Source organism: Ochotona curzoniae, unplaced genomic scaffold (assembly GCF_017591425.1).
Source record: "Ochotona curzoniae isolate NIBS_2020 unplaced genomic scaffold, NIBS_Ocur_1.0 contig_1, whole genome shotgun sequence".
NCBI classification, from domain to species: domain Eukaryota; kingdom Metazoa; phylum Chordata; class Mammalia; order Lagomorpha; family Ochotonidae; genus Ochotona; species Ochotona curzoniae.
Genome location: NW_024464918.1, coordinates 628,462 through 652,047, shown reverse-complemented (window position 1 = coordinate 652,047; position 23,586 = coordinate 628,462). Strand labels below are relative to the sequence as shown.

General features: G+C 57.2%; 1 protein-coding gene across 1 annotated transcript; it reads right to left on the bottom strand.

Annotated features, from left to right (window-relative positions):
- Positions 1-714: 714 nt before the first annotated feature.
- Positions 715-23,195, bottom strand: PCDH1 (protocadherin 1). Its single transcript, XM_040975163.1, has 5 exons — positions 23,014-23,195; positions 14,567-15,438; positions 8,978-11,173; positions 4,065-4,284; positions 715-2,046 (listed from the first exon to the last, which is right to left on the bottom strand). The coding sequence occupies exons 1-5, from the start codon at positions 23,051-23,053 to the stop codon at positions 1,652-1,654; spliced, it is 3,723 nt and encodes a 1,240-aa protein (XP_040831097.1). The 5' UTR covers positions 23,054-23,195; the 3' UTR covers positions 715-1,651.
- Positions 23,196-23,586: the final 391 nt, after the last annotated feature.

Below are 23,586 nucleotides of genomic sequence, written 5' to 3'. Positions count from 1 at the left end.
GACCCCCAGCAGCACAGCTCCCAAAGGCACTGGATGACCCAGCAGCCTGTGCCCTACCCCTCCCACACTTGGAACCCCCCTCCCCAACTCCCAAGCTTAGATAACTAAGCAAGGGCCATACCCTGAGTCTCCAGCCTCCCAGCCTGGCCCCTGGGGGACTGGAGAGGTATGGGCCAAGGCAGTGGGGGTTTCTGGAAGGAAGAGGGGCTGAGGCTTGAGGGGGGCATTCTGTAGGACACCCCTCACACCCTGGCCCCCCTGAGGTGAAGGCAAGACCCCTCACCTCATCATGGCTGACTGGGCTTCTCTGCCCCGCCCCAGTCTCTCTGCCCCTCCCCCATGGGACTCCTGACCCAGGCAAGGGAAGCCCAATCGGAAGAAGAGGGGGGGCCTGGAGTCCTGGGTGCCCTGAGGCAGCCCTTCCACCCCCTGAGGTCAAGGCAATGGTGGTTTTACAGGCTGATGGGTCAGTCATGGCAGGGGGCTGGGGGACAGGGAGGGCAGAGGGTGCAGGTCCCCATGTTGGGGGCAGCCGTCAGCCACCCCCTGAACAAACCTTCCTGCTCCCAACTCACCCAGCCAGGCCAGAGGCACAGTCATCCCACCCCTGTCCAGCTGTCCCCCACAGCCTTAGGACCCCTCTGTGATGCGCATCTGGGTGTGGGAAGCCAGCCTGAGTGGGGGGTCCCCACCCCCCAGGGCACAGCGCAACAGTTCCAAAAAAATAGAGATTTGTATTTTTTCTTAAAAAAAAAATTAAATAAAAGCCCAGCTCTGCTGATAGGCGAAAGTTACCCCCGTCCCCACCCCACCCACCCGTTGTTTCCCTGGCCTGCACCCCCATCCCACCACGGCCCTAGGGGTATTTACAACATGGAACAGTAGAGGCCTGGGGTGGAGGGCACTGCGAAAGGGGGGAGGGGGCACAGGGCAGGTCCCCCTCCACCGAGGGGTCCCCCAAGACAACACAACATCAACGAGAAAAGTTGCAAATCAGGCAGAAATGGGGACACCATTCCAAGGTCCTTATATACAGACACTGCATGACCAGCAGAGGAAAGGGGAGCCAGAGGACCAGGCCAGGGTGCCAGGCCAGGCACAGCCCTGGGTGCCAAGACCCGTACCTCACTCCCTCCCCGGTTCCCAGCCCACCTTTGGTAACTAAAGCCCTTCAGGGAGCCCCTGACAGTCAGTCTCCTCTGGGTGTTCCCAGGGAGAGGGGCTCCCCAATTCAGCCCTGCCTCAGGGCTAAAAAATACACAGGGGCCTGCTGTCCTGGCCGGGGGGGCCAGTCATGCGGGATGTAAGAGTGTGCTACCCACCCCGACTCTACCACCTGCCCAAAGTGAGGGAGCCCTCCCTGGAAGAGGAGGGGAGGGAGCCCTCCTGGACATGAGCTGGGGGAGCCCCTCAAAAGGGAAAAAGAGGCTCCTGGGGATTGGAGGAGGGTGGAAGTGGGGAAGAGGACCTGGACCCTGCATGGGGGAAAGGCCAGCATGGTCTCGAAGCCAGTACCCCTCCACTCCATCTGGGCCCTGGCCATGAGTCCACACTGGAAGGGGTCGAGAGGGAGGGCCCTGGGCCAGGCCGGGCTGCCCCGCAGGGACAGGCCTGCGGCTGGGGGAGGGTGTGGCCAGCTGGCCAAAGGGGCTCACAGGTAGATCTCACGCTTGGCCGTCTGGGCAGATGCCGGTGTGGCTGTGGGTGGGAAGTCGGAGGTCTGGGTCAGGGGGATCTCCTCCAAGGTGGCCGAGTCCTTGCAGGAGTCATGGCTACTGTGGGAGAAGGCACTGTAGGAGGGCAGGAGGCGCACAGGGGCCGTTTTGGTGTTCCGGTCTTCCGGGGGGCTGGGGCTGCCGGCACCTGCAGGCTCCTGCCCTCCTCGGTCCTGGTAAGGCACGAAGGTGGAGAGTTTGAGGGCGCTGCTCTTGGTCCGGCGGCTGGGAGATGACTGGCCGGGCATCCAGCATGTGTCAGAGTGGCCAAACTCACTGCACTCCCGGGTACATGTGCCTGTCATGGCGACGTCAGGCAAAGGACGGAGGTCTGCAAGAGGGAGCAGGGTGCGCGTGGTCAGGCTTGCAGGCAGGTTCTGCTCCTCAGCCTCCCACAGGCCTCAGAACAGGGTGAGTGCCTTCCTGCTACTCAGCTTACAGGAACACTCCCTTAACCAGACTCCCTCCCCACCAGCCACCTGCTGGCCCACCGTGGGAACACTCTCACACACAGACAACCTGCCCTTAAACAAGCACATCCCCTGTGCCCCGCCCACCTTCCAGTGCTCTGTTCTCATACCCAGCAAATCCACCTTCAGGTGTGCAAACACACACCTCCATCTTCACACTCCACCATCCAGCTCCCCACAGGCTTGAACCTACAAACCCACCCTGGGAGTGACTGGAAATCTCATCCTTATTTAAAGACACAAGCTTTCCCTCTTTCTCTTGGTGCCTCCCCAATGCCCCTCTACCCCTCACACCTGAACACACATTCATATTTTCTCTCTCTTTCTGTCTCTCTCACACACAGATGCACATGGACGCAACACTCTCCCAAAATGGACACCTGAATTCTCAGACATAGATGGGCACAGACCTTCCTTGTGAATCCCTCAAACTTCCCATGCCCATGGTAGACCTGGGACCTCCCCTCCAACCACAGCCCACCACAAGCTTCTACATGGGGGGCTCACCCACAAGCACATTCATGCAGTCCCTCCCTTGCTCTGGCCGCTACAGCCACCACCACCCCTGGCCTTGCTCCAGCTCCCTGCCCAGAACACCTATGGGAACAGTTGGCTGCTTGACATTAGCAGTAGCCGGTATGGTTGCTGGGCAGCAGGGGGGGGGAGGAGGGGTGTCTCCATGGGAACGGCTGGGCCCTGAGAACTTCCTGTCACAGTTGCCTCTATCCCGCCCTCGCGCAGGGACAGTGCCAGGCAGTGACCCCCTCCACCCCCATCAGGGATGTGACTGAGTAGTGCTGCCCTGGACAGGAACTCCCTAGGCATCCTACACTCTAGCTTGGCCACCTGCCAGCACAAGCGGGCACAACTGTATTGTTAAACCTCCAAGGTTTAACAACCTCTAAGGTTGTTTAAGAACCTCTAAGGTTCTTCACTAAAGGCAAAGTGGGGGGGAGGGCCCAGTGTAGCTTGGAGCACTGGGGGCTGGGTGTTGGGCGAGTCCCACAGACCCCAGAGCAGCTCCCACATACCTGGCACTGCGCCTCAGGGCCTGCTCCGGCCAGCTGGCTCTGCGCGGGCACAAAAAGGACGAGATGGGCGTGAGATGGTGCATGGAGGGCAGGGTGGGGGTGGAGGGCCCGCTGACACTGGGGCCTGGGAGGTTAGACAGGGCCCTGGGCCCGAGGCCTAGGAATGGAACTTTTCCTCTGTAGTGGGGAGGGAGGGGAGACTTGGACTTGGGGGAATGGGGTGAGGTCACACATTAGTCTTCCTGTCCCAAGGGCCCACATAGGTTCCCTGCCATGGGCAACTGGACACTTTCAGCCACGCACACGCTCCGATACACACATATTCTGACAGCATGCCACACCATCCTCTCCCATGCTGCTCTCCACTCTGGCCCTCAGCTCTTGTACCCCAGTGGCCAAGCCTCTCTCCTGAAAGCCTGCCCATTGTGGCCCTTTCTCAGCCAACTGCTCCAGCCTCCCCGAGGTCAGCTGTGTCTCCTCAGGGCTTGTGCTCCCAGGGAGGCAGCACAGTGCATTGCTGAGCATGAGGACATGGGGTCCAGTGTCTCCCAGGCCTGCCACTTGCTACCCTGATATCTTCGGGCCAGATGACCTAGCCTCAGTGGCCTCTACTGCAAAGTGGGTACAACGCAATTCTGGGATCAGAGAGTGGCCATGAAGAGGACATAGAGAGTGGCCGTGAGGAGGACGTGCACATGGTTTTGGGGTGGGGTGGGGGTGCCCAGCACAATGATGACCACGGACGCACACGAAGAACTCCCCAAATGGAGGGTGTCCGCAAGGCCTAGACCCCACACCCAGGCTCCTACCCCTTCCCAGAGTGCCTTGACCCAGCTGATGCCCCTCACCATTCTCGGGGTGCTCCATCTCCCCTATACTGCCGTCGGGGGTGGTGCGCTCGTAGTGATCCTCAGGCAGGGCCAAGGGACCGAGGCGGGGCCCTGAGGAGGACTTGCTGGATGGTGTCTCCGACTCCTCCAGGCCACTATCGTAGTAGCTGTGCTGTGATGGGTCCTGAAGCTCCTGGGCCTGGCTGGTGGCCGAGAAGGTAACTCGGCGGTGAGGTAACTGCAGAAGAGACTGAGTGTGACTGGGGGCTGATGGCCTGCCCCTGGCCCCACCAGTTAGCCCTCTAGCACACAGAGCCCCACCCCCCAGAAAGCACAGGTGCCATCAGAGGGAGGCCCCTTCATTCCAGGACAACTCCCAACTCAGCCACATCTGCATACAGAAAGTCCCACCCCAGCAAAGGCCCCCGTGTTATGACAGCCGCCAGGGCTGCCCCAAGAGCACCATCCAGTACCACCTGCGAGTGACAGCACAGCCCTACCAGGCCCAGGACAGCTCCTTAACAGTGCAGAACCCGACACCAGAAGAGCACAGTACCAGCCGACTCCCCTAATTCCAGCAGAGCCTTGCCACACAGCACAGCCTCCGGGTGCTAGAAGGCCTTTCCTAAAAGCAGCACAGACTCCTCTAGCTCCCAAACAGCTCACCAGGGACACAGCGGTCCCCTGAGTTCCAAACGGCATCCAGCAGGCTGCAGCTCCGCACCTGGCTCACAGCTCTGTGACTTCCTGGGGCCTTCATCATACAGGTGCCAACCTCTTTCTCATCCTCTGAGCCTGCTCATCCCTGCTCGGCAGCACTGCAGGCAGCCTTAGGACTCCCTGCTGAGCCCCTTTCCAGCTCAGCCTCCCCTCCTCCCCTCTGCAGTGGGAATAAAATGTGGGAGTGAAGGAGGGGAGGGCACCAGCAAGCGGGAGGGGGGGTGTGCAGTGGGTAGGGAAGGGGAACAGAACAATGAGAAGGCCCACCTCATCCCCCAGCAGGAACATTATTAACTGTAGAGGGTAGGGCTCTGCGCCTAGGGGTGGGACGTACATCCACTGAGGATTAGGAACACTAGCTATCCACTAAGACTCCTTCCAGGAAACAGGAAGGTGTTCGCTGGGTGGAGCCAACATGGAGTCTTAGACAGGGGACAGGCTGCTTCCTGCCCACAGCTCCAGCTGCCTGCCACGGGTTAATGATCAACCCAGAAACCTGGCAACCTTAGCTTGGCACTTGGCACACCCAGCCTGCCACCCAAACACCCACCTGGGACTGCCATTGGCGTTCCTGCCAACCAGAAATTAAGAGTTGGTGACGGCTCAGACCAGGGATAACCACCCTAGAGGGCAGGGGTGGGGCAGACAGGCCCAGGGACAGCTGATGGGTCTCCAGGCTCCCTCCAACTCTTTGAGACTTTGGCAGGCCTTATGTTTGTTTGGAGATGGCCAAGGAAAAGGTCTCCCTCCAGATGCCACCCTGTTCCAGGCAGCTGGGGCGTAGGAGGCTGGCAGGAAGACAGCCCAAGGTGGCCTCCCCACCTGATCTTCAAAATCAGGTGACCTTCTTTGGCTTGAGGCTGTGACAGAAAACACTGCCAGGTCTGGGTGACAACAGACAAGGCACACCAAAGTGACCTACACACTTGGGGACGTGGGGCCCCAAGCATCTTAAAGTGCCCAGCACAGGGGTGACTGGGTACAGGAGGGGGTGGTGGAGGCACAGGAAGCTGTGCTCTTACTGCTTTGTTTCCCTGCTTTTTTCTTTCTGCCCACAGCCACCTGTGGGCAGAGCCCCGCCTGTTCAGCAAAGGCTTCACCCTGGCCTCTAAGGCTGGTGCCCTATGTCCTTCCCTGGGATTCTTTGCAGTACAATAGAGTGCTTGGCTTGCATTCAACACTTGATGCTCCCTGAAATTCTGTGGCTATCCTACCTTCAAAGCCCAGTCTAAAATCTCTCTCCAGCTCTAGCTCATCCCAGTTCCAACACTTGCTAAATATTTCCAACTGGACTCTGAAAGCTGATGTCCACCTGGAACACTCCAGGGGGCTCATCCCTCACTCCCCATCTCTACACACATCTAATTATCCCTCAAATCCTGTGGGTTCTTTCTCCCTACATCCAGCCACATCCACTCACCCATCACCCCCTGGGGCATTACATTTATCCAAACTGTACTGGTTCAAGCCTGCATCTTTACCGCCAATCCCTCTGAAGTCTATCATACATGCCACTGATCTTCCTAAAACTCAGCTCACCTAAAAAAACCCAAAGGCATGCACATTCAGAGACTGCCTGAGAAAGGCATTTATGTCTGCTTCTCTCATCTCTCAGCTCCCTCTGGTACCACCCCCTATCCCAACCCAGTCCCCTTTCTGCCCATTCCCTGCCTCCACCTTGGTCATTCTTACTCCTGCCTCAGAGTGAACACAGCCAGGGGGAACCTTCTTGGCCAAACATTACTCATTATTACCAAGTTGGCTTAAGTTTCACAATCTCCTCCCAGAATCCCATCTTGGTGATCCATGCAGGTACTCCCTAGTACAGTATGCAACCATGGTCAAATAAATGTGGGAAACCCTAGAGCTACAAAACTTTATCAGACTGCTCTGCTCCTCTGGGCTTTATGGAGCCCCCAGTAGATTAATCTCTGCCTACAAAAATGAAATTAATCATGAAAACTCACACCCCCTTTAATGGTTTAAAGGATAACAGTTGACATCAACAATTGGGTTTCTTGAGGTTTTTGCTTAAGATCTGGATGCATCAATATTCAGTACTTGCTACCGTAAAAAGAACATTAAAATGACTGGTATTACAAAGTTATGGGCATAGAACTAGTTCATAAAGAGGGTTTGGCCTCAGGCGGGGCCCCTAGGAAGGATTTAGAAAGTAGAAGTGAGGTAGTGATGGCAACACAAGTAGCTCATGGAACAAATCGGGAAAAATTTTGTTATAGCACATTTCACTTGACACTTAAAGATTCCAGCAGATTACAGACACTTAAGATTCCCACTATCTTGTGCAAAAGTTGTTCACTGGAGCCCATTGCCACATTGAGCACACAGTGGGAACTTGGTCTGTGAGCTGTGGTGACAAAAGTGGTGCAGTTGGGTTCTGTTCAATGTTGGGAGAAGGTATTCAGTGTGGTTCTATGGATGAATACAGGTGGGACTGGAGCTGAGTTAGAAGCAGGCTGTGGGAGCCAAAGGAAAGAATTAAAAAACAGTGGCTGCAAGAACACAAATGGTGAAGAATGGTTGGTCCGGAGTTGTGGAGGTCACCCTGTAGGGGCTTGACTTGTGATGTGAGCTTTCCCTGGATCTTACTTCCCTGGACCCAGTCCTCCAGAGCCCCCAGGAGTTTTCACTTTGGGGGTACCCCCAGAGTATTGGGGACTTAGTGGTTGGAGTCAGAGGAGCAAGCTGGCGCCACAGAGCTCTTGGGAGTGTCCCAGGCCTCTTCGGTCACCATGGAGGTAGATTGCCTCTGGCCTCAGAGACTCCCCCAGGACCTGAGGCCCTTCAGCCACACAAGTTAGCTTTCCTCCCCACTCAGGTACAACCAGGGACAGAGCACACCCAGGAGAGCAAGAAGTGAGAGACGGAGAGAGAGAGAGTGAGAGCCAACAGCCCAGGAGCTGGGGGGAGGGGAGGTGACATCATAGGCAGGGGCAGAACTAGGGAGCCTCAGCTGGGAGGTGGGGGAAAAGCAGTTGGTGACAAAGAGCTTGGGTTCTCCGGGCCTCTTGTGGGGCCTCTCTTCCTGTAGCCCAGGCTGAGTCAAGGCGCAAGGTCGCCTACTTGCTGGGTCATAAGTGGTGTTGGGTGGAGAGGCTGGGCTTGGGGGGCGGAGGGAGTGCTTGCATTGAGGGAAGGTGGTTGGGATGGTCAAAGGGCTCTTGTCCTTCACCCAACAAGATTCCCCCCACCAAATGTTCTGCTCTGAGGTCTGTTAGAGGTACTTAGTGTGTGCAGATTGAAGCAACCAAGTCTTGGACAGTGGAGAAAGGGTAATGTGGCTGCACCTCCACCTGTCTTTTCTCCAAGCAGGGTGTGGCTCATAGGGAGGGGGCCTCACAAACAAGGGGTTGTGGTGCCAGGCAGCAACATCTGATGGCTGATCTGAGGGCCCTTTCCCCAGAGTGGATGTGCAAAAAATGAGGAGGAGCAGCTGGGGAGCTGGGATATGCTAGCTTAGGATTGAGGTGTAGAGTAGGCAAAGGGAAGGGACAGGGAAACTGAGGCAAGACTTGAGGACAAAGGGGTGCTTTCAGTCTCTCTCCCTTCTTCTCTCAGTTCCAGGAAAACAAGAAACCAAAACTCCAAAAATAGAGAACTTTATTGTCAGGGTCAAGTGCACGGGGCTGGGGAAGGGGAGATGGGCCCAGCCCTGGGAGCCTGGGCGTGAGGAAAAGGCTGATACACAATACATTCAGAAGGAACAAATGGGGGTTCCCCTCCCTGGCAGGCTCCCCAAAACCCTCCAGGGCAGCACCTATGGCTGGCCTCACTCAGAGACCTGGGTTTGTAGTAGACTTCCCCACACTCTCCCCACTCTTGACTTCAAATCCTTCTGCTCCCTGTCCAAGACCCCCACCTACCAGACCCAGGGATGGGTCTGGGTTCAACCTGCGGGGCTTGGCAAGTCACAGGCCCCTTTCCAGCAGGAAGGGGGCAGGAAGGAGCCCAGGGAGCATACCCTCCCTCAGCTTTCACTTAGCTTAACCTCCCATTCCTGGGCAAGTCAGCAGCAGGTTCATCACCAAGGCCCTGTTCCCCCCAGATCTGTACTCCCATCTTGGCCCCCACATGGTGAGTGTGGCAGACATAATGCATCAGCGCCATCACTCCCACACCTCAGTCCAGATGGCCCCATGGTAGGGGTGGGGTGGGGGCCGGGGTGTGCTGAGCCGGAAAGGCTGGCCTACCTGCTTGCTGGGGTATTTGGGGGGGTTGGTGCGGTAGCTGTAGTCGGAGTACTGCTCGGAGCCCGTGGACGTGGTGTCCCCGGTGCCCACAAATGTGTTTGCAGGCGGCAGGTCCTGCACCACCTGGTGCTTCTTGGAGGCCGAGGGCGACTGGGGCTGCAGCTGGATGGAAGGCAGTGGGGAATTGGAACGGTAGTGGCGGCCCAGGTCTGGGCTGCCAGGTGGGTAGTTGAGGGGCAGATGGATCCGGGGACTGTCCCCAGGGGCGTCGCTCATTAGGTTGAACTTGAGGGACTTCTGCAGCCCGGCCTCATCTTCATCCTCCACCGGCTTCACGGGCTTTGGGGATTTGCTCTTCTTACCCTTGCTCTTGTTGCCCTTGGAGGCTTTGCCACTGGGCTTGGGGGCATACAAGTCCTTGGTCTCCTTCTTGCCAGCCTGGTAGCCACTCTTGGCTTCCCGTTGCCGACAGTAGCGCACAAGCACCGCCAGGGCAATGAGCAAGGCCACGGCCACGACACCAGCCACCACTCCAAAGAGGATGTTGCCGCGCTGCTTGGAGCGCTCGTACTCTGGGTCCCCGGCAATGTCGATATCCAGCGGCGTGTCCAGGCTGTGGCCCAGCAAGGTCTCCAGGAGTGTGCGGTTGGCCAGGGTCTCGTTCACATAGAGGTGGACCAAGGCTGTGCCATAGCGTGGGGGCTTGCCACGGTCACTGACCTTCACCACTAGGCGGTGAAGCCCATGATGGCGTCGCTCAATCTCCTTCTCCAGTGTGATGGCCCCCGAGTGGGAACCAATCTGGAAGAGCCCATAGGGGTTGCCCCCAGCAATGCTGTAGGTCAGCTCAGCGTTGACACCAGAGTCAATATCCTCGGCTGTCACCTGGCTGACCGTCTCGCCAAGACGCGTCTGGGGAGTCAGCAGCCGGTGGGAGGTATTGGATGGGGCTGTGATAAAAGGAGCGTTGTCATTTTCATCCAGCACATTGATGGTGACCCCAACGTAGGCGGAACGGGGTGGCACGCCACCATCCACTGCCTTCAGTTGGAAGGTGTAGGTGCTCTGTTGCTCTCGATCGAAGCTTAGGCTGGAGAGAATGGTGCCCGTGCCATTCTGGATCACGAAGTCACCATTGTCCTGCTCCACAGAGAGCTGCACATGGGCGTTCTCCCCCTTGTCCCCATCGATGACGGTCACCATGCCCACGGGACTCAGTGCTGGCATATTCTCCATCACTGAGAAGTTGTAGCCACTCAGCATAAACTTGGGGTCGTTGTCATTGCAGTCCAGCACATTGACGAGCACAGTGGCTGTGCCCTGCAGGCTGGGGCTGCCCCGGTCGGCGGCCACCACTTTCAGCTCGTAGCTGTCCCGCTGCTCCCGGTCGAGGGATGTCTTCACCCGGATCTCTCCACTGTCGGGTGAGATAGTGAAGAGTCCCTTGGCAGCTGGCTCTGGTTCCAGAGAATAGACCAGCTCCGCATTTGAGCCAGAGTCAGCATCGCTGGCGGTGACCTCGGCCACCACTTCACCAGGCTTGTTGTTTTCCGGGAAGGCGACTTCGGTGATGCTCTGGGTGAAGATGGGCGCATTGTCATTGACGTCTACCACCTGCACCTTGAGGGAATTGGTGCTCGATAGGGGCGGGTTGCCAGAGTCCACGGCCACTATCTCAATGGTGTAATCCTTGACCTTCTCATAGTCAAGCGGGGTGGTAGTCTGTAAGAAGTACTTCTTCTTGCTGTCACTGCCCGTCTCGCTGGCCTGACGTAACTGGAAGGGCACATCACCTGCCACTACACAGGTGACAGCTGCATTCTCACCCTCATCTCGGTCAGACACCTGTACCAGGGCCACGGCCGTCTCCTCAGCCACATCCTCTGAGATGTTAGCCATCCCGTCCTGATGAGTCACCAGCCCTATGCCCCGGATCTCAATGGTGGGAGCATTGTCATTCATGTCCTTGACGGTCACCACCACCTGTGCACGGGCACTCTTGGGGTTGGCACCCCGGTCCTTGGCGAGCACGGAGAAGCGCAGGGTGCTCAGGTCCTCACGGTCCACAGGGCCCTGGACGGTGATCAGTCCAGTGTTCCTGTCCAGTCGCAGGAGGCGCCGCACGACCTCAGGAGCCTGGTGGAAGGTGTAGTCAATCTCTGCGTTGGCACCTTGGTCCGAGTCATTGGCCTTCACCTGTGGGGCAGGAGACAATGCAAGCAGGGGTGGTGTCAGGCCAGGGACAGCCAGTCCCCTCCCCAGTCAGCATGGCAGATGTGACTGCTCTAACACAGCCTCCTTTCCAGAAGCAGCACACAGACTGCTGCTCTTCCCCCTTTTGGCACTCTGGTGAACATTACTAACCTTTTCTTTTTTCTTTAAGATTTATTGAAAAGGTAGAGTTAAAGAGAGAAGAGAGAAAATTTTCATTCTGCTGGTTTACTCCCCAAATGGCTGTATCAACAGCGCTGAGTCAGGCCAAAACCAGGAGCCTACAACTTCATCCAGGTCTCCCACACGGGTGGCAGCAGCCCAAACACTTGGGTCATCCTTCTGTGCTTTCCCAGGCATGTTAGCAAGGAGCTGGATCAAAAGCCAAACAGCCAGGACTCTAACTGGCGCTCTAATATGGGATGTGGCATTTCAGGCGGCAGCCTAACTAGCTGTGCCACAGTCCCAGTCCCAAAACAGGACATTGTTAAACTTTACATGTCATTCCTTCACAAATACAAATAAAACGATGACTACAGCTAGTAACTATGGAGGCACTTTCATCCAGTGAAATTGACCTTAAGCCTTCTGAAGGCAGGAAAATGTACGGGTAGCAGAGGCGATGTGCATACATGTTATAGGAATAACACACATATGTGCATACACGCTTGTGCACTTTTCTGTGAGATGCTGTGTGTGTCTGCATGTGTGAATGCAGACCCACATGCATAGCCACGGGCCTCAGGTGAGGGGACGTGCTGTAAAAGCAGCCAGGTAGAGATATGGGTCAGAGGGAGCCACCGATCGCTGCTCTGTCAGACCGGGGAAACCTGTTTCAGCAGCTACTTCTCCAAGCCAGAGCTGGCGAGGACCCAAGGGATCAGGCCCGAGCCTGCGGCCAGGAGGGAGGGACTGGTGCAGGCCACAGAGCCTGCCGGCAGTGGGCTGGGCTCCCGGCGTCAAACAATGAACTGTCTGTCCCTTTGCAGTGGGCACACCCACCCACACCAACGCCAATGCACACTCAGCCTGAGTCTCCACAAACATGGGCGACAATGGGGCAACAGCGGTATGGATGGAAATGGCCAGGAAATACCGGTCAGGGAGACACACGAGGGGTGTGGAGTCAGATACAACCACACAGATACCCGAGAGCCGAGGCAAGACAGAGGAACAGACATAATGTGGGAGAGTTTTTGTGGAAAAGAAAGGTCCTGTGTTCAAAACCCCACTCTCTCAGGCGCCAAGTAACTATGTGACCTGAGGTCAATTATTTAACCTCCTCAGGCCTCAGTCCACAAACACATAAAATAGGGATAATAACAGATTCCCCCATAGGATTACGGTGAGGGCTAAGTGGGATAATACCTGTAAAACCACCTGACACAAAGCGCTTCTGAGGCAGCATTCACAGTTCCTTTTGTCTGTCCCTCCATCCCTCTGTCTGCCCATCTGTGTGTCGCCCATAAATGAGCACTAACAAATTGCTAGGTGCAACTGCTGCTCTCTTCTCCTTCCATGTCCATTTATACTTGCCAGCATTTTTCCTACATTGAAGATCCCTGCAGGGGCTCCTGGCTTGCCCTGGTCTCTGCTCCAGTTTAGTAAGAGCCAAACTCTTAATGCTTTTTCTCACTACCCATCATCAATTTTGTAGGGATTTGCCCCCTACCTACTGTTTCCCTCCTCTAGGCTGGTCACACAGCTGTTTTTTGTTTGTTGTTGTTTTTTTTAATAATCTTGTTTATTAGAATGAATTCACTGGGGCCATAAAGCTGCTGCCTGTGGTGCCGGAATCCCACACAGGCACCGGTTCCCAGCTGTTTCACTTCAATCCAGCTCCTTTTGAATGCATCAGGGAAAACAGTGGAGGATGGCCCAAGTGCTTGGACCCCTGGACCCATGCGGGAGACTGGAAGAAACCCCTGGCTTCAGACCAGCCCAGCTCCAGCTGTTGTGGACATTTGAGGAGTAAACCAATGGATGGAATACCTGTCTCCACCCCCTGCCCATCTCTCTCTGCAATTCTGCCTTTCAAATAAATAGATAAATCTTTTCAAATTCTTGAGATAACATTTATTCATTCATTCATTTTGCTTACATATAGCTTCTTGCCTGTTCCACCTGTCTTGGCTTCTGCCTGCCTCTCACCCTCACTCAGTTCTAATTCTGCTTCTCTCCTACTGCCGGGTCTCTGCCAGCCTCACTGAACCCAGGCCACCTCTCATTCTTCTCCCTGTCCCCCCACTGCTGGTCTTATCTCCTTGGGAAGTGGGAGAGCTGTGAGCACACAAGCTCTGAAGCCATGCTGGTGGGCGGAACAAAGGTGAGTGCCAAACCCAGCAGCTGTATGATATCAGGCAGGCTTCTTCCTTCATCTCTAGGGGCTCAGTTTCCCATCAGTAAAATGGGGATAATGCTTACCTTGTACTGGAGGGGTTAAATGATACACATGTAATATGTGAGAACACTGCCTGACACTTAGGCTGTTATTATTCGCCATCCCCGACTGTCTGTCTCCCTGTCCTCTCAGTCTCTCTTTTCTGCATTTCAGCCCATAATCTCTTTAAAAAAAAAAAAAAAGCCTCATTTCCCACCCCTCTCTCACTTCAGCCTGAGGATCTAGGAGGAATGGTTTCCCAGACAGGTAACGGAGTCCAGGGCAGGAGGAGTGCTCTATGGCTCCCTCACATCAAAGACAGAGGCGGCTTCAGCCCATGGGGAAGGAGAAAGGAGCTTGGGCTGGCAGGAGGCCAGGGCTGAGATGACAGCGGGAGATACGCCCACCTGTCTGCGGGGATGCCTCCTGTGCTCTCCCTCCCAGGCCAGGATCCACTGGGCTGCCCAGCCCCTGGGGCAGTTCCCAGGCAAAGAGGGTGCTGAGAACATCAACAGAGCCATCTGACCCCTCTTTGGGCCATGAAGCCCACACTCATGGGCACCCCCTGCCTGGGGAAGAAGTCAACATACACACACACATATGCCAAGAAGGGGTATTTCAGAATTCTTGAGAGCCTCCTGTGGCTGCAAGGACTTCAATCGACTGCTCTAGGCAGGGTGCAAGGAGGACAGGTCTCCGGATTTCAGGAAAAACCCTGGTATCTCAGAGTCCACCTGGATAAAAAGTGATTCCTTTGTTCTAACATGGCTCACCTGGTGAGCACAGAAAGCACTCACTTGGGAAGGGAATTCCACCTCCCAGAGGTTTCTGCAACTGCCTCACATGCTATGTCATTGTCACCCAAGTCGTAGTAATGTCATATGTTTGAGTGTTGGGGGTGAGTGGCAGGATCATTACCCCTAAGCGAAAGGCAGGCAGGCTCCCCTGATTGGGTTCAATTTCCCGTTCTCATGGTTGCAGGGGAGCAGGCTTCTTACCTGAATGACCGAGTGGCCTATGGGACTGTTCTCTGACAGCTCGGCCTCATAGGTGGGCCGCTCGAACTTGGGGGCATTGTCGTTGGTATCGAGCACGGTGACCCGGAGCAGGGCACTGCTGGCGCGGGGAGGACTGCCGCCATCCTGCACCTTGATGGTGAGGTCGTAGGAGTCCCAGCGCTCGCGGTCCAGATTGCCCATCACGATGAGCTGTGGCTGCTTCTCTTCCTGGTCCTCTGCCACCTGCAGCCCAAATAGCTCCTGAGCCTCGGGCCCAGCCTGCAGCTCATAGGATGCCACACCGTTGGGGCCAGCATCACGGTCTGAAGCCAGCGGGATGGGAAAGAGTGAGCCGATGTTAGTGTTCTCAGGGATGGTCAAAGTGATGACTGGCGAGGCGAAGTTGGGCGTGTTGTCATTGATGTCCTGCACCTCTATCTGGCCCTCAAGGAGTCGGGGGCTGCCATTCTGCACCAGGTCGGTGATGGACACCTCGAACTCCAGGATGCAGGGCTCACCAGGGAGCTGGTTTTGGCATTCACGGAGGCCCTCTCGGTCGATGGAGGTCTCAGTAGTGAAAATGTCACCGGTCTTGCCATCTACTCGGAGGTAGGGGGCACCTATCTCGAGCTTGTACAGGTGGTCCTTTTCTGGAAAGCCATAGTCAGCCGCGAGGCTCCCGATGAGCGTGTTGGGCGGCTGTTCCTCCGGCACCTTGTATACCACCCGAGTGGCCTGGCCTGGGCATGGAGCCAGCAGGAGTAGGAATGCCAGCAACAAGAGGGGCAGCAGCCACTGCTGTCCCCCAAGCCCTGGGCTGGGCCTCAGGGGCCGCATCCTCGGCATCCTCACAGGTTCTGTGATAAGGAGGGCTGAGAGGGGAAAAAAGAAACAAAAAAAAAAACAAAAACAAAAACCAGAGGCGTCAGCTGATGGGAAGATCTGGCCTTCACTCTCCTTCTCCCACCTACACAATGCTCTCCTGCAAGGAGTCAACACCAGCACGGAACCCCCTCAGCCACAGGCTCCAAATCTTACCCCAGCTGGGTGTAGCAGCTGTGTCTGGCCCAGCTGGAGAAGCCGGTAAGAGGTCTGACAGGGCCAGAGCTCCCGCCCATGGAACGCCCTACCCCACCTGACTGACGCTCCCTGGGCCCTGGCCCTCCCTCCTGGCTCTCAGCTCTGGGCTCTACTCAACAGTTTCTTCTCACCAGTACTCTGCCTGAGTCACCCATGGTAATTACCCTGATACTGAAATAGGGGGAGAGAGAGCAAGTAGAAGGGTGAGGCTTGGAGCACCCCCTGTTGGAGCATCCTTCCATGGCTGGAAATAGACACGGTAACCGCCCCCCCCCCTTGCCTTTTCTGCACCTCAGACCTGGGATCCTCACTGCCCACACCAAGGTCCACACAGCTCGGCTGGAGGGAATGAGCATGATGTTTCCTTGAGGTGGCGTATGCAGATGAGATAAATCCCCCATTTAAATCCCAACTAAAACCCTGTATTTTAATTTTATCTGAAAGGCAGAGACCAAGACTGAGAGAAGAGAGAGAGAGAGGTCTTGCATCCTCCAGTTCATACCCCAAATTCCTCCAAAAAGGTGCCAGGAGCTCCATCTGGGTTTCCTATGTGGGTGGCAGGGACCCAAGTACTTCATCTATCACCTGCTGCTTCCCAGGAAGTTGGATAGGAAGCAGGGGAGCAAGGGCTTCATGCAGGAAGTTGGTGTCCCAAGTGATGACTTAACCCACTGCACCAGATGCTTTCCCTTCCAAATCTTTTTCTGAAAATAATCACCCACAGTGCCCAACAGTTCCCAACTCTGTGAAAGGCCAGCCTAGACACAGTCAAAGTTCACATGTACCTCAGTGTGCGTGTGCACACGCAAACACACATGCGCATAGCACACGTGTGGAGTTCCCAAGGCCCTGCTCTTCTAGCCTGCTGCAGTGCGCGGGTGTGCAGGCAAGAAGGGCAGGGTCAACATTGGGGTCAGGACTGTGGTCAGGACTACTTGCCTCCAGAACTGGAGCTGCCCTGGCCTGTCCTCAGTGACTGAGAGCCTGGCAGGTGTGACCGGGGCAGAGCAGCCAGTGACTCCACCAGCCTACCCTTGGCCTTGCCTCCTAATCCTATTCACACACCCTCTGGTTGTTTGATGAACATTAAGCTCCTGTTTCACCCTCATCCCCATATACATATCTCCCTAGAACATGACGGGGCCTTCGTCCTCTCTAATGGGTCCAGTCTCACACCTGTTCTCCCTGGTTCACCTCCAGGCCCTTCCTCTGGGAAGCTTGCGTGCCTCAGCCCAGCACCAGCTGCACATGCCCCATCACAGAAACCCTCTCCCACCCATCTTACCCGGCTTTGCTGACCCTCCATCAGGCCTGCCAGCTACTGTCCCAGTCATGACTGCCCAGCAACGTGGACAGAGGGCTCTAGCTCCAGCTCCTTTCCCCAGTCAGTGCACCTGGACTACTGCCTACACCTGGATCATCGCCCTCCTCCAACTCCAGGACCTGCCACCCACCACACCCAGCCCACTGAAGGTAGACAATAGCCCCCACAGATCGCCCCAGCTCGGGCAACCCACGGTGCTCTCTCCTTCCTCCAGCTCACAGCCAGTTATTGTCTGCCCCGATCCCGAGGCAATGAATCACTGGGCTACCGGGGACACCGCCTGCCAGTGTAGTTCACTCTGGTGTTACATCCCTGTTCCTGTGTCTGTCTCAACAGGCATCTTGAAGGAGCAGGGTTTTTTACACTCACTTGCTCTCCAGCCCCCACCAAAGCATTCTGCAAAGGTAGGCACACGACAGGTGCTTACTGAAACCTTTGGCAAGTTATTTCTTGGGCACTGGCTTTGTGCCAGGTTGTCCTGGGCACCAGGATACAGCAGTAAACAAGACTGGCCCAGTCTGCTGTGATACCATGTCTAACTCAAGGGCCATTTGTCAGTTTTGTCTGACGGCTTCTGTGTACCCACTAGACAAATGTGAGGCAGCACGATGGAGGAGAGCAAGGGTTTTGGGCATCAAAGTCAGAGGCGCCTAGCTGCACGACAGACGACCTAGAGTTTCATCTTAAAATGGAGCTGAGATGACCCATTCCCTAGAGGCCTTGAGAAAAGGCAGGCTAAAATGTCCAACACAATGAAGGCCTGTGGCTGTGGGCCTGCCGGGAAAAGTTGTTCATTGTCTTTGTTACTAGACTGAGCAAAGGGTGGGAAGGCCTCTGTTTAGCTTCCTCCTCCATCCTCAGGGCCCAGCCCCAGACCTGGCCGACTTGACCAATGGTGTTACTGTGTTAGTCCCCTGAGCTTAGGCCATCGTAGCATCAGCAGACCATCCAATGTTTCCTTGTCCCAGTCCCTAAAGAACTAACTGGGGTAAAATTTAAGGTTCCTCCATTTAGGAGCACATGGGAGCTTCTCAGTGAATGCTCATGGATCCCACAGGCATTTTGCACAGTCCCACTTCACCTCGCACAACTACCCAAGCACAGGTCCCGCTCCAGATCACTCAACTGTGTGAACCAGCTCTGATTATACTTGTTTGTTCCCAGCTGCAACCTTAATCTCTTTAAAGGAAGAAGGAATCTGGATCCACCCTGCAGCCACCTCCCCTCTATACCAGCAAGGCCCTGGCACGCCGCTCAACCCCACACACCTCCAGAGGATTGCCTCCTTCCTTTCTGGGCACCTTACCCTGCCACCACCCCTCCTCCAGACCTGAGATCGCTATGCACCCCCATCCTTTACATAAATCTTGGCAGAATAGGGCCTATCTGGGCATATGAATTACCCTAAACCTGACAGAGGAGAACCAGAGTGGTGACTGTTGAGTCCACTCCTCCCCAAGGAAGCTTATTTAACCTTGTAGAGTCACACCCCTCTCTAACATCTCTAATTAAAAAAAAATGACCCATCACAAATTTTGCCTGCTAATTCAGGAGTCGGTGATCCAGCAGTCAGGGTGACTTGATTTGTGGATACTCCAAGAGGTGTAGCTTCCGGATCTAAGCCTTTCAGTCGTCATAGGCAGCACCACCATAAGCACTTGGGAAAGGACCCACCCTACACAGTCTTCCACACAGTAGATCCTCACAGCCTAGTGGCAAGGAGTTAGGAAAGTGGTAGGACATGATGCTTGCCAGGTGGGAAAAGAACCCCCGGGGTTCCAGGACTAGGAAGGTGTGGCGTCGTCGGGGAAGGAGGGAGGTGGGAAGAGCTGTAAGGAGATGGAGTGGGAGGTAGAGCGGCACCTGGAGCTCCTGGAAGGATTATCAGGCCCCACCCGCAGGAATTTGGGCTCTAGTGGGCGGAGCGGACAGGGAGACTTCCCCCAGGGCCAGTGTGTTGTGATTGGACCCAGACAGTCTGGGAACACTTTGAGATACACTGGGTCCATAGAGTAAAGAGCCGGAGGCCCTGCAAACTATTATCACCATCTTTATCACCATCACGGCTCGCCATCACCGAGCAGACACTAAGGTTTTACCAGCAAACCCGCTAAGTGTCTCATACAGGTGTTCTCACTGGGTGCAGCTCCCAACCCTGCTGCACCAGGTAATGTTGTTACTGCACCTCTCCCCATTTTACAGAGGGCCAGACTGAGGCTCAGAGGAACTAAACTGCCTGCAGACACAGCAGGAGTCTGTGGAAGAGCCAGGATTTGAAGTAGAGAGTCTGGGAGAAAGGCAGGATGAGGAAGAGCATCTGAGGTGAAGGATAGGCTGTGCCCCCTCACCCCCGTAACCTTATTCCCACCATCCCTGGCCAGGAGAACAGGGCATAGCAGCCTGAGGGGAATTCTGAGACTGCCTATTCCCACACCTCCCAGGCTGTTGCTGCAGAGACACGGCAAAGGGCGGGTCTTCCTCACCCCTGCCCCCACGGTCTGAACTTTGTCCCCAGCAGTTGGTATTGGCAGTCATTAGTCCCAGGCGGCAGGCTTTGAAGCGATTAGTGTTTTATCTTCCCTTCCTCAAGCCCAGGCTGTCTTCCAGGACAAGGGCACCCCACCTCCAACCCAGTGTGTTGTGGGTGCTTAACACCTTGGGAATTCTGAGCCTCGACAGGGACAAGCACAGGGATCCATTTTCCTAAGACCCGACGGGGGAAGAAACACAAGGGGAGTAAGAGTGAGGGACAGAGTCAAGAACAGGCAGAGAGACTTGCCATATGCGAGCCAACACCTGGGAAAGGGGTGAGGGTATAAAGGTCCAGTGTTTGCTCAACACTGAAGGACAGGAGTAGGAAGCACAGCCATTGCTGCCCCAGTGGCTAGGTCACCCCAGCACTGTTCAACAACAGCTCCAGCTACCTAGGGTACACACCACAGTCAAGGCTACCGCAGACACAAAATACCGAGGGACAAAGAAAACTTGTGGGAACATCTGTGAGCCAGCCGGCGGAAGGGTGGGCAAGTGAAGCTGCGTGGGGTGGAGCCGCTCAGAAGCCTCCCACCCTCCGTGCCTCCCCGTTCCCTTCTGCAGGGCTCCGAGGCACCTGCTTTCCTGAGTCAAGACTGTGGGTTTGGAACACCTGCTCCAGTGCTGCCTTGCTGTGTAACCTCAGCCAAGTGAGCTCACTTTTCTGAGTCTGTCCTCTCTGTGAAATGTAGATAATACATCCTGCCTCTTGGAGGATTCAATGAGATCAGATGCATCTAAGGCCTATTACATTTTAAAGGACAGATTGTTTAAAATCCCCAAAAGAATGTTTTAGTTACACTACCAGGCACACAGTAGGTGATCATGGGTTCAATGGTCAACTGAAACACTCTCTCTGTAAACACTCTGTAAACTGTAAACACTCTGGTGCATGCAAAGCAGGTATGTCCCACACTGCTATGTCCTGAGGACTCTGGCAGGTGGAAGCACCCACTACATTGTTGAACTGCCTCTGGGCAGCACTAGCCTTACTGGGAGGGTTGGGCAGCCCTCCCCCGCCCCCAGCAGAAAGGCCTTTTCCTTCCACCTCCCCTCCTTCAGCCTGGATTCCTACCTAGTTTCTCCCCCACCCTGCAGGGCCCCTCTGGCCCTTCCTTCCTGTCTTGTCTTCCCAGCCATTCACTCTTCAGCAGACCTCGCTCCTGCTGCCAGACCAAGACACCCCCTTTCGACCTGATGTCCCTTCTGGAACGGAAATCTGGGGCTGGGTAGGGGGAGGAAGGACACCGAAAGGCGGCCAGAAATTAACACTAGATTCCTCAGGCACCCAGCCTTGGGTTGTCTCTGGAGCCCCCTCATCCACTTTCAGCCCTCCCCTCCATTGCGCGGCACCTTGCAATCCCAGGTTACCAGCTTCTCGGATCCTCCTGTCAAGAAAAACATCCCACTTTCCGCTACACACACACTCCTGGGATGTCAGAAACACCTTCTGGGCAGCCACCGGGGACTAACCCAGAGCAGTTGCTGGAAGGCTCCCTGCGTCTTCGGGCACCAAGTTCCCGAAGCTACCGCCTGGGCAGTCCCGTCTGCGCCGCCCCGTTCAGTCAGCTCCCAGCACACACCCAGCGCGCCGAGCGTCTCCTCCCAGTGGACACCGAGGGAGGGTGAACCGGCTGGGGGTGACGGCGTCGTTCCTCGGGTTCGGGCAGCCCCACCCCCACACCCGGCTACCAAGCCCGAGGCGAGGCGAGGGCGCAGCGCGGCGAGAACGCGCCCTAGCTGGCCGGCCACTTGTGCATCCGCCTCCCCACTCTCCTCCCCGAGCCGCCGCGGGGAATCCCTCCTTCCTTGCCATCTCCGGCCGCGGCCCAGGGTCTCCCGCAAGTCGGCGCCGGCAGAGCCAAGCTGCGGACGCCGGGAGGGGGGCAGGGAGGTATTCGGCGCCGGAATCACAAAGCGAAGAGCTGGGCCGGGCAGGGACATTCGCATAAACATGACCCTCGCGCAGGGCGCTCGATCCTCAAATGCCTCAGTCCCCCGATCTTTCCCGCCCGAAGGACGAGTCTCCGACCAGTGCTGAGGAAACTGGGGCCCGAAGTCTGCGCTGTCGAGGGCAGTGAGGGAAAGAGGCGCGCGACCATCTCGCTTTTCAGTTTTGCTCCAGTGCGTGCCGCGATCTCCCTTCTGGCCCGGGGCCTAGCTTGCGCCTACGACTGGCCTGCGGAGGGGACGCCCAGGTGTGAGCCAGACCCAGGTGTGCTGGGAACCCAGGTGGCTTGGAGAATCAGCTAAAAGGCCCGAAGAGGGCGGGCCGCAACCCCCATCCCAGGCTTGCACCCTCTGCCAAGGGACCTAGGTCCCCGGAGCCCCCAGGAAGCCGGCCGTTTGGCGCGGCCTGCCAAGTCCAGCTCGTTCCCGGAACACCCCGCCGGTGCATCCCGGGAGTGGGGGTGGGGAGGCGCCGGCCAGGAAGCCGGTTCCGCCGGCCCCGGGGCTCCCGCTGAGCCGACATTTACAATAACAATGTCGCGATTGAGGTAACTAGCGCTCGGGGCTGTCGACCCCGGCGCGCTGTCCGGGTGGAATCTGCCCTCGCCAGGAGAGGGACAGTGTTTGCGTCTGCGCTGCGGGGTGTAATGTGACACCGGTGGTGTGAGGTGTGTGTAGCACCACTGCGAAAGATGTGCGAAGCCGTGGGTAACGGACGTGTGGCCGCGAGGTGCTGCCGTGGGTGCCTGCCCAGCCACCGGTCTGGGTGTTTGTGTGGATGCAACCCATGCCCCCGCTGGGCCAAGGAGTGGGCCACAGGATTTGCGTTAGGGTGTGTTCCTTCCTTACAGGAATGTGTGCAGTGGCTAGGATTCCAGTGTCCATCGCGCTCGCTGTGGCCGTGACAAGGCGCACACGAGTTGAAGGCCCATGGTGGTGTTTGTGTCACACCCAGTGTGTGTCCGTGCTGCCGATTGTGCAGACCCCGAAGTGCCTTCAGCCGATGACGGTGGCCCGGTGGGCGCTGGTGTGCAGGAGAGATATGTGTGCGCACACATGTACGGATGTATGCATGAGTGTAGACATGCTGGCGGTATGACCCTCTATACCCGTGGGGATCTGGAGGCGCGGGAGAGAGCAGAACTGGTCGCCCAACAAGTGTGTGTATGCGTGTGTGTGTGTCTGTGTGTGCGCGCGCGCGCTATGGACAAGGTCCCTGCCTGCACCGTCCTCCCGGAGCTCCCCACCAAGCTGGGGGCCGTGCGCTCTCCCTAAACCATCCTCCACCCGCGCGTGCCTGGAGTCTCCTTATTCCCGGAGCGCTGGGGCTGGGGTCTGACTCACTATCCCCTTTCTCTCGGCTTCTAGCTGTGGACCTCTAGATGCCCGGCCTCAACCCTCACCCTGAGCTCGCGGCCGCCGCCGCCTTAGTCCCCACGGGCAGAGCACCAACCCGGTCCCCGCGGCCTCGCTCCGCTGAGCGCCCCTCCCTCAGCTCCCGCCGGCCATGGCCGCTCCGGGCTCCGAGTCGCTGGCGCCTCCACCGCCACCAGATCCTTACCCGCCTCGGGGCAGCACCGGCCGCCGACCCCGCTGTCCATGAGCCGCCGCCGGCCCCGGCCCGGGCTGCGGCTCGGCACGGCTGGGGCTGGCGCTGCGGTTCGGGCTCCGGCTTGGGCTGGCTCTGGGCACGGCAGCCCGGCGTCTTGGCGTCCGCGCCGTGCTCCCGCTCCCGGAGTGTGTGAGGCGGCGGCGGCGGCGGTGGCGGCAGCGGAGCCAGCGCGAGCGGAGCGCACGGCCCGGCCCGCCCCCTGCCTCCCCCTCCCTCCCGGCCTGCCCGCCTCCCGCTCGCCTCCCCGCCCCCCTCCGGCCGGGGGGTGGAGCTCGGGTCCCGCCGGGAGGGGACCCCGAGCTACATCGCCCGAAGCTGAGACCCCCTGCGCCTGTCGCCATCCCCTCCCCGGCCATTCCCATCCTCGCTCTGCCCCCTAACACTGGTCCCGCTCGGGCAGCCTACAGGACCCCTCTGAGATCCCCCCTCCTCACGCCTCTCAAACACCTGTCCCCACTTTGCCCCTGGGAAGACGCCGCCGCCAAGTGCCTCGCCGGTGCTTTCCTCCCCCAGGCACCTGCG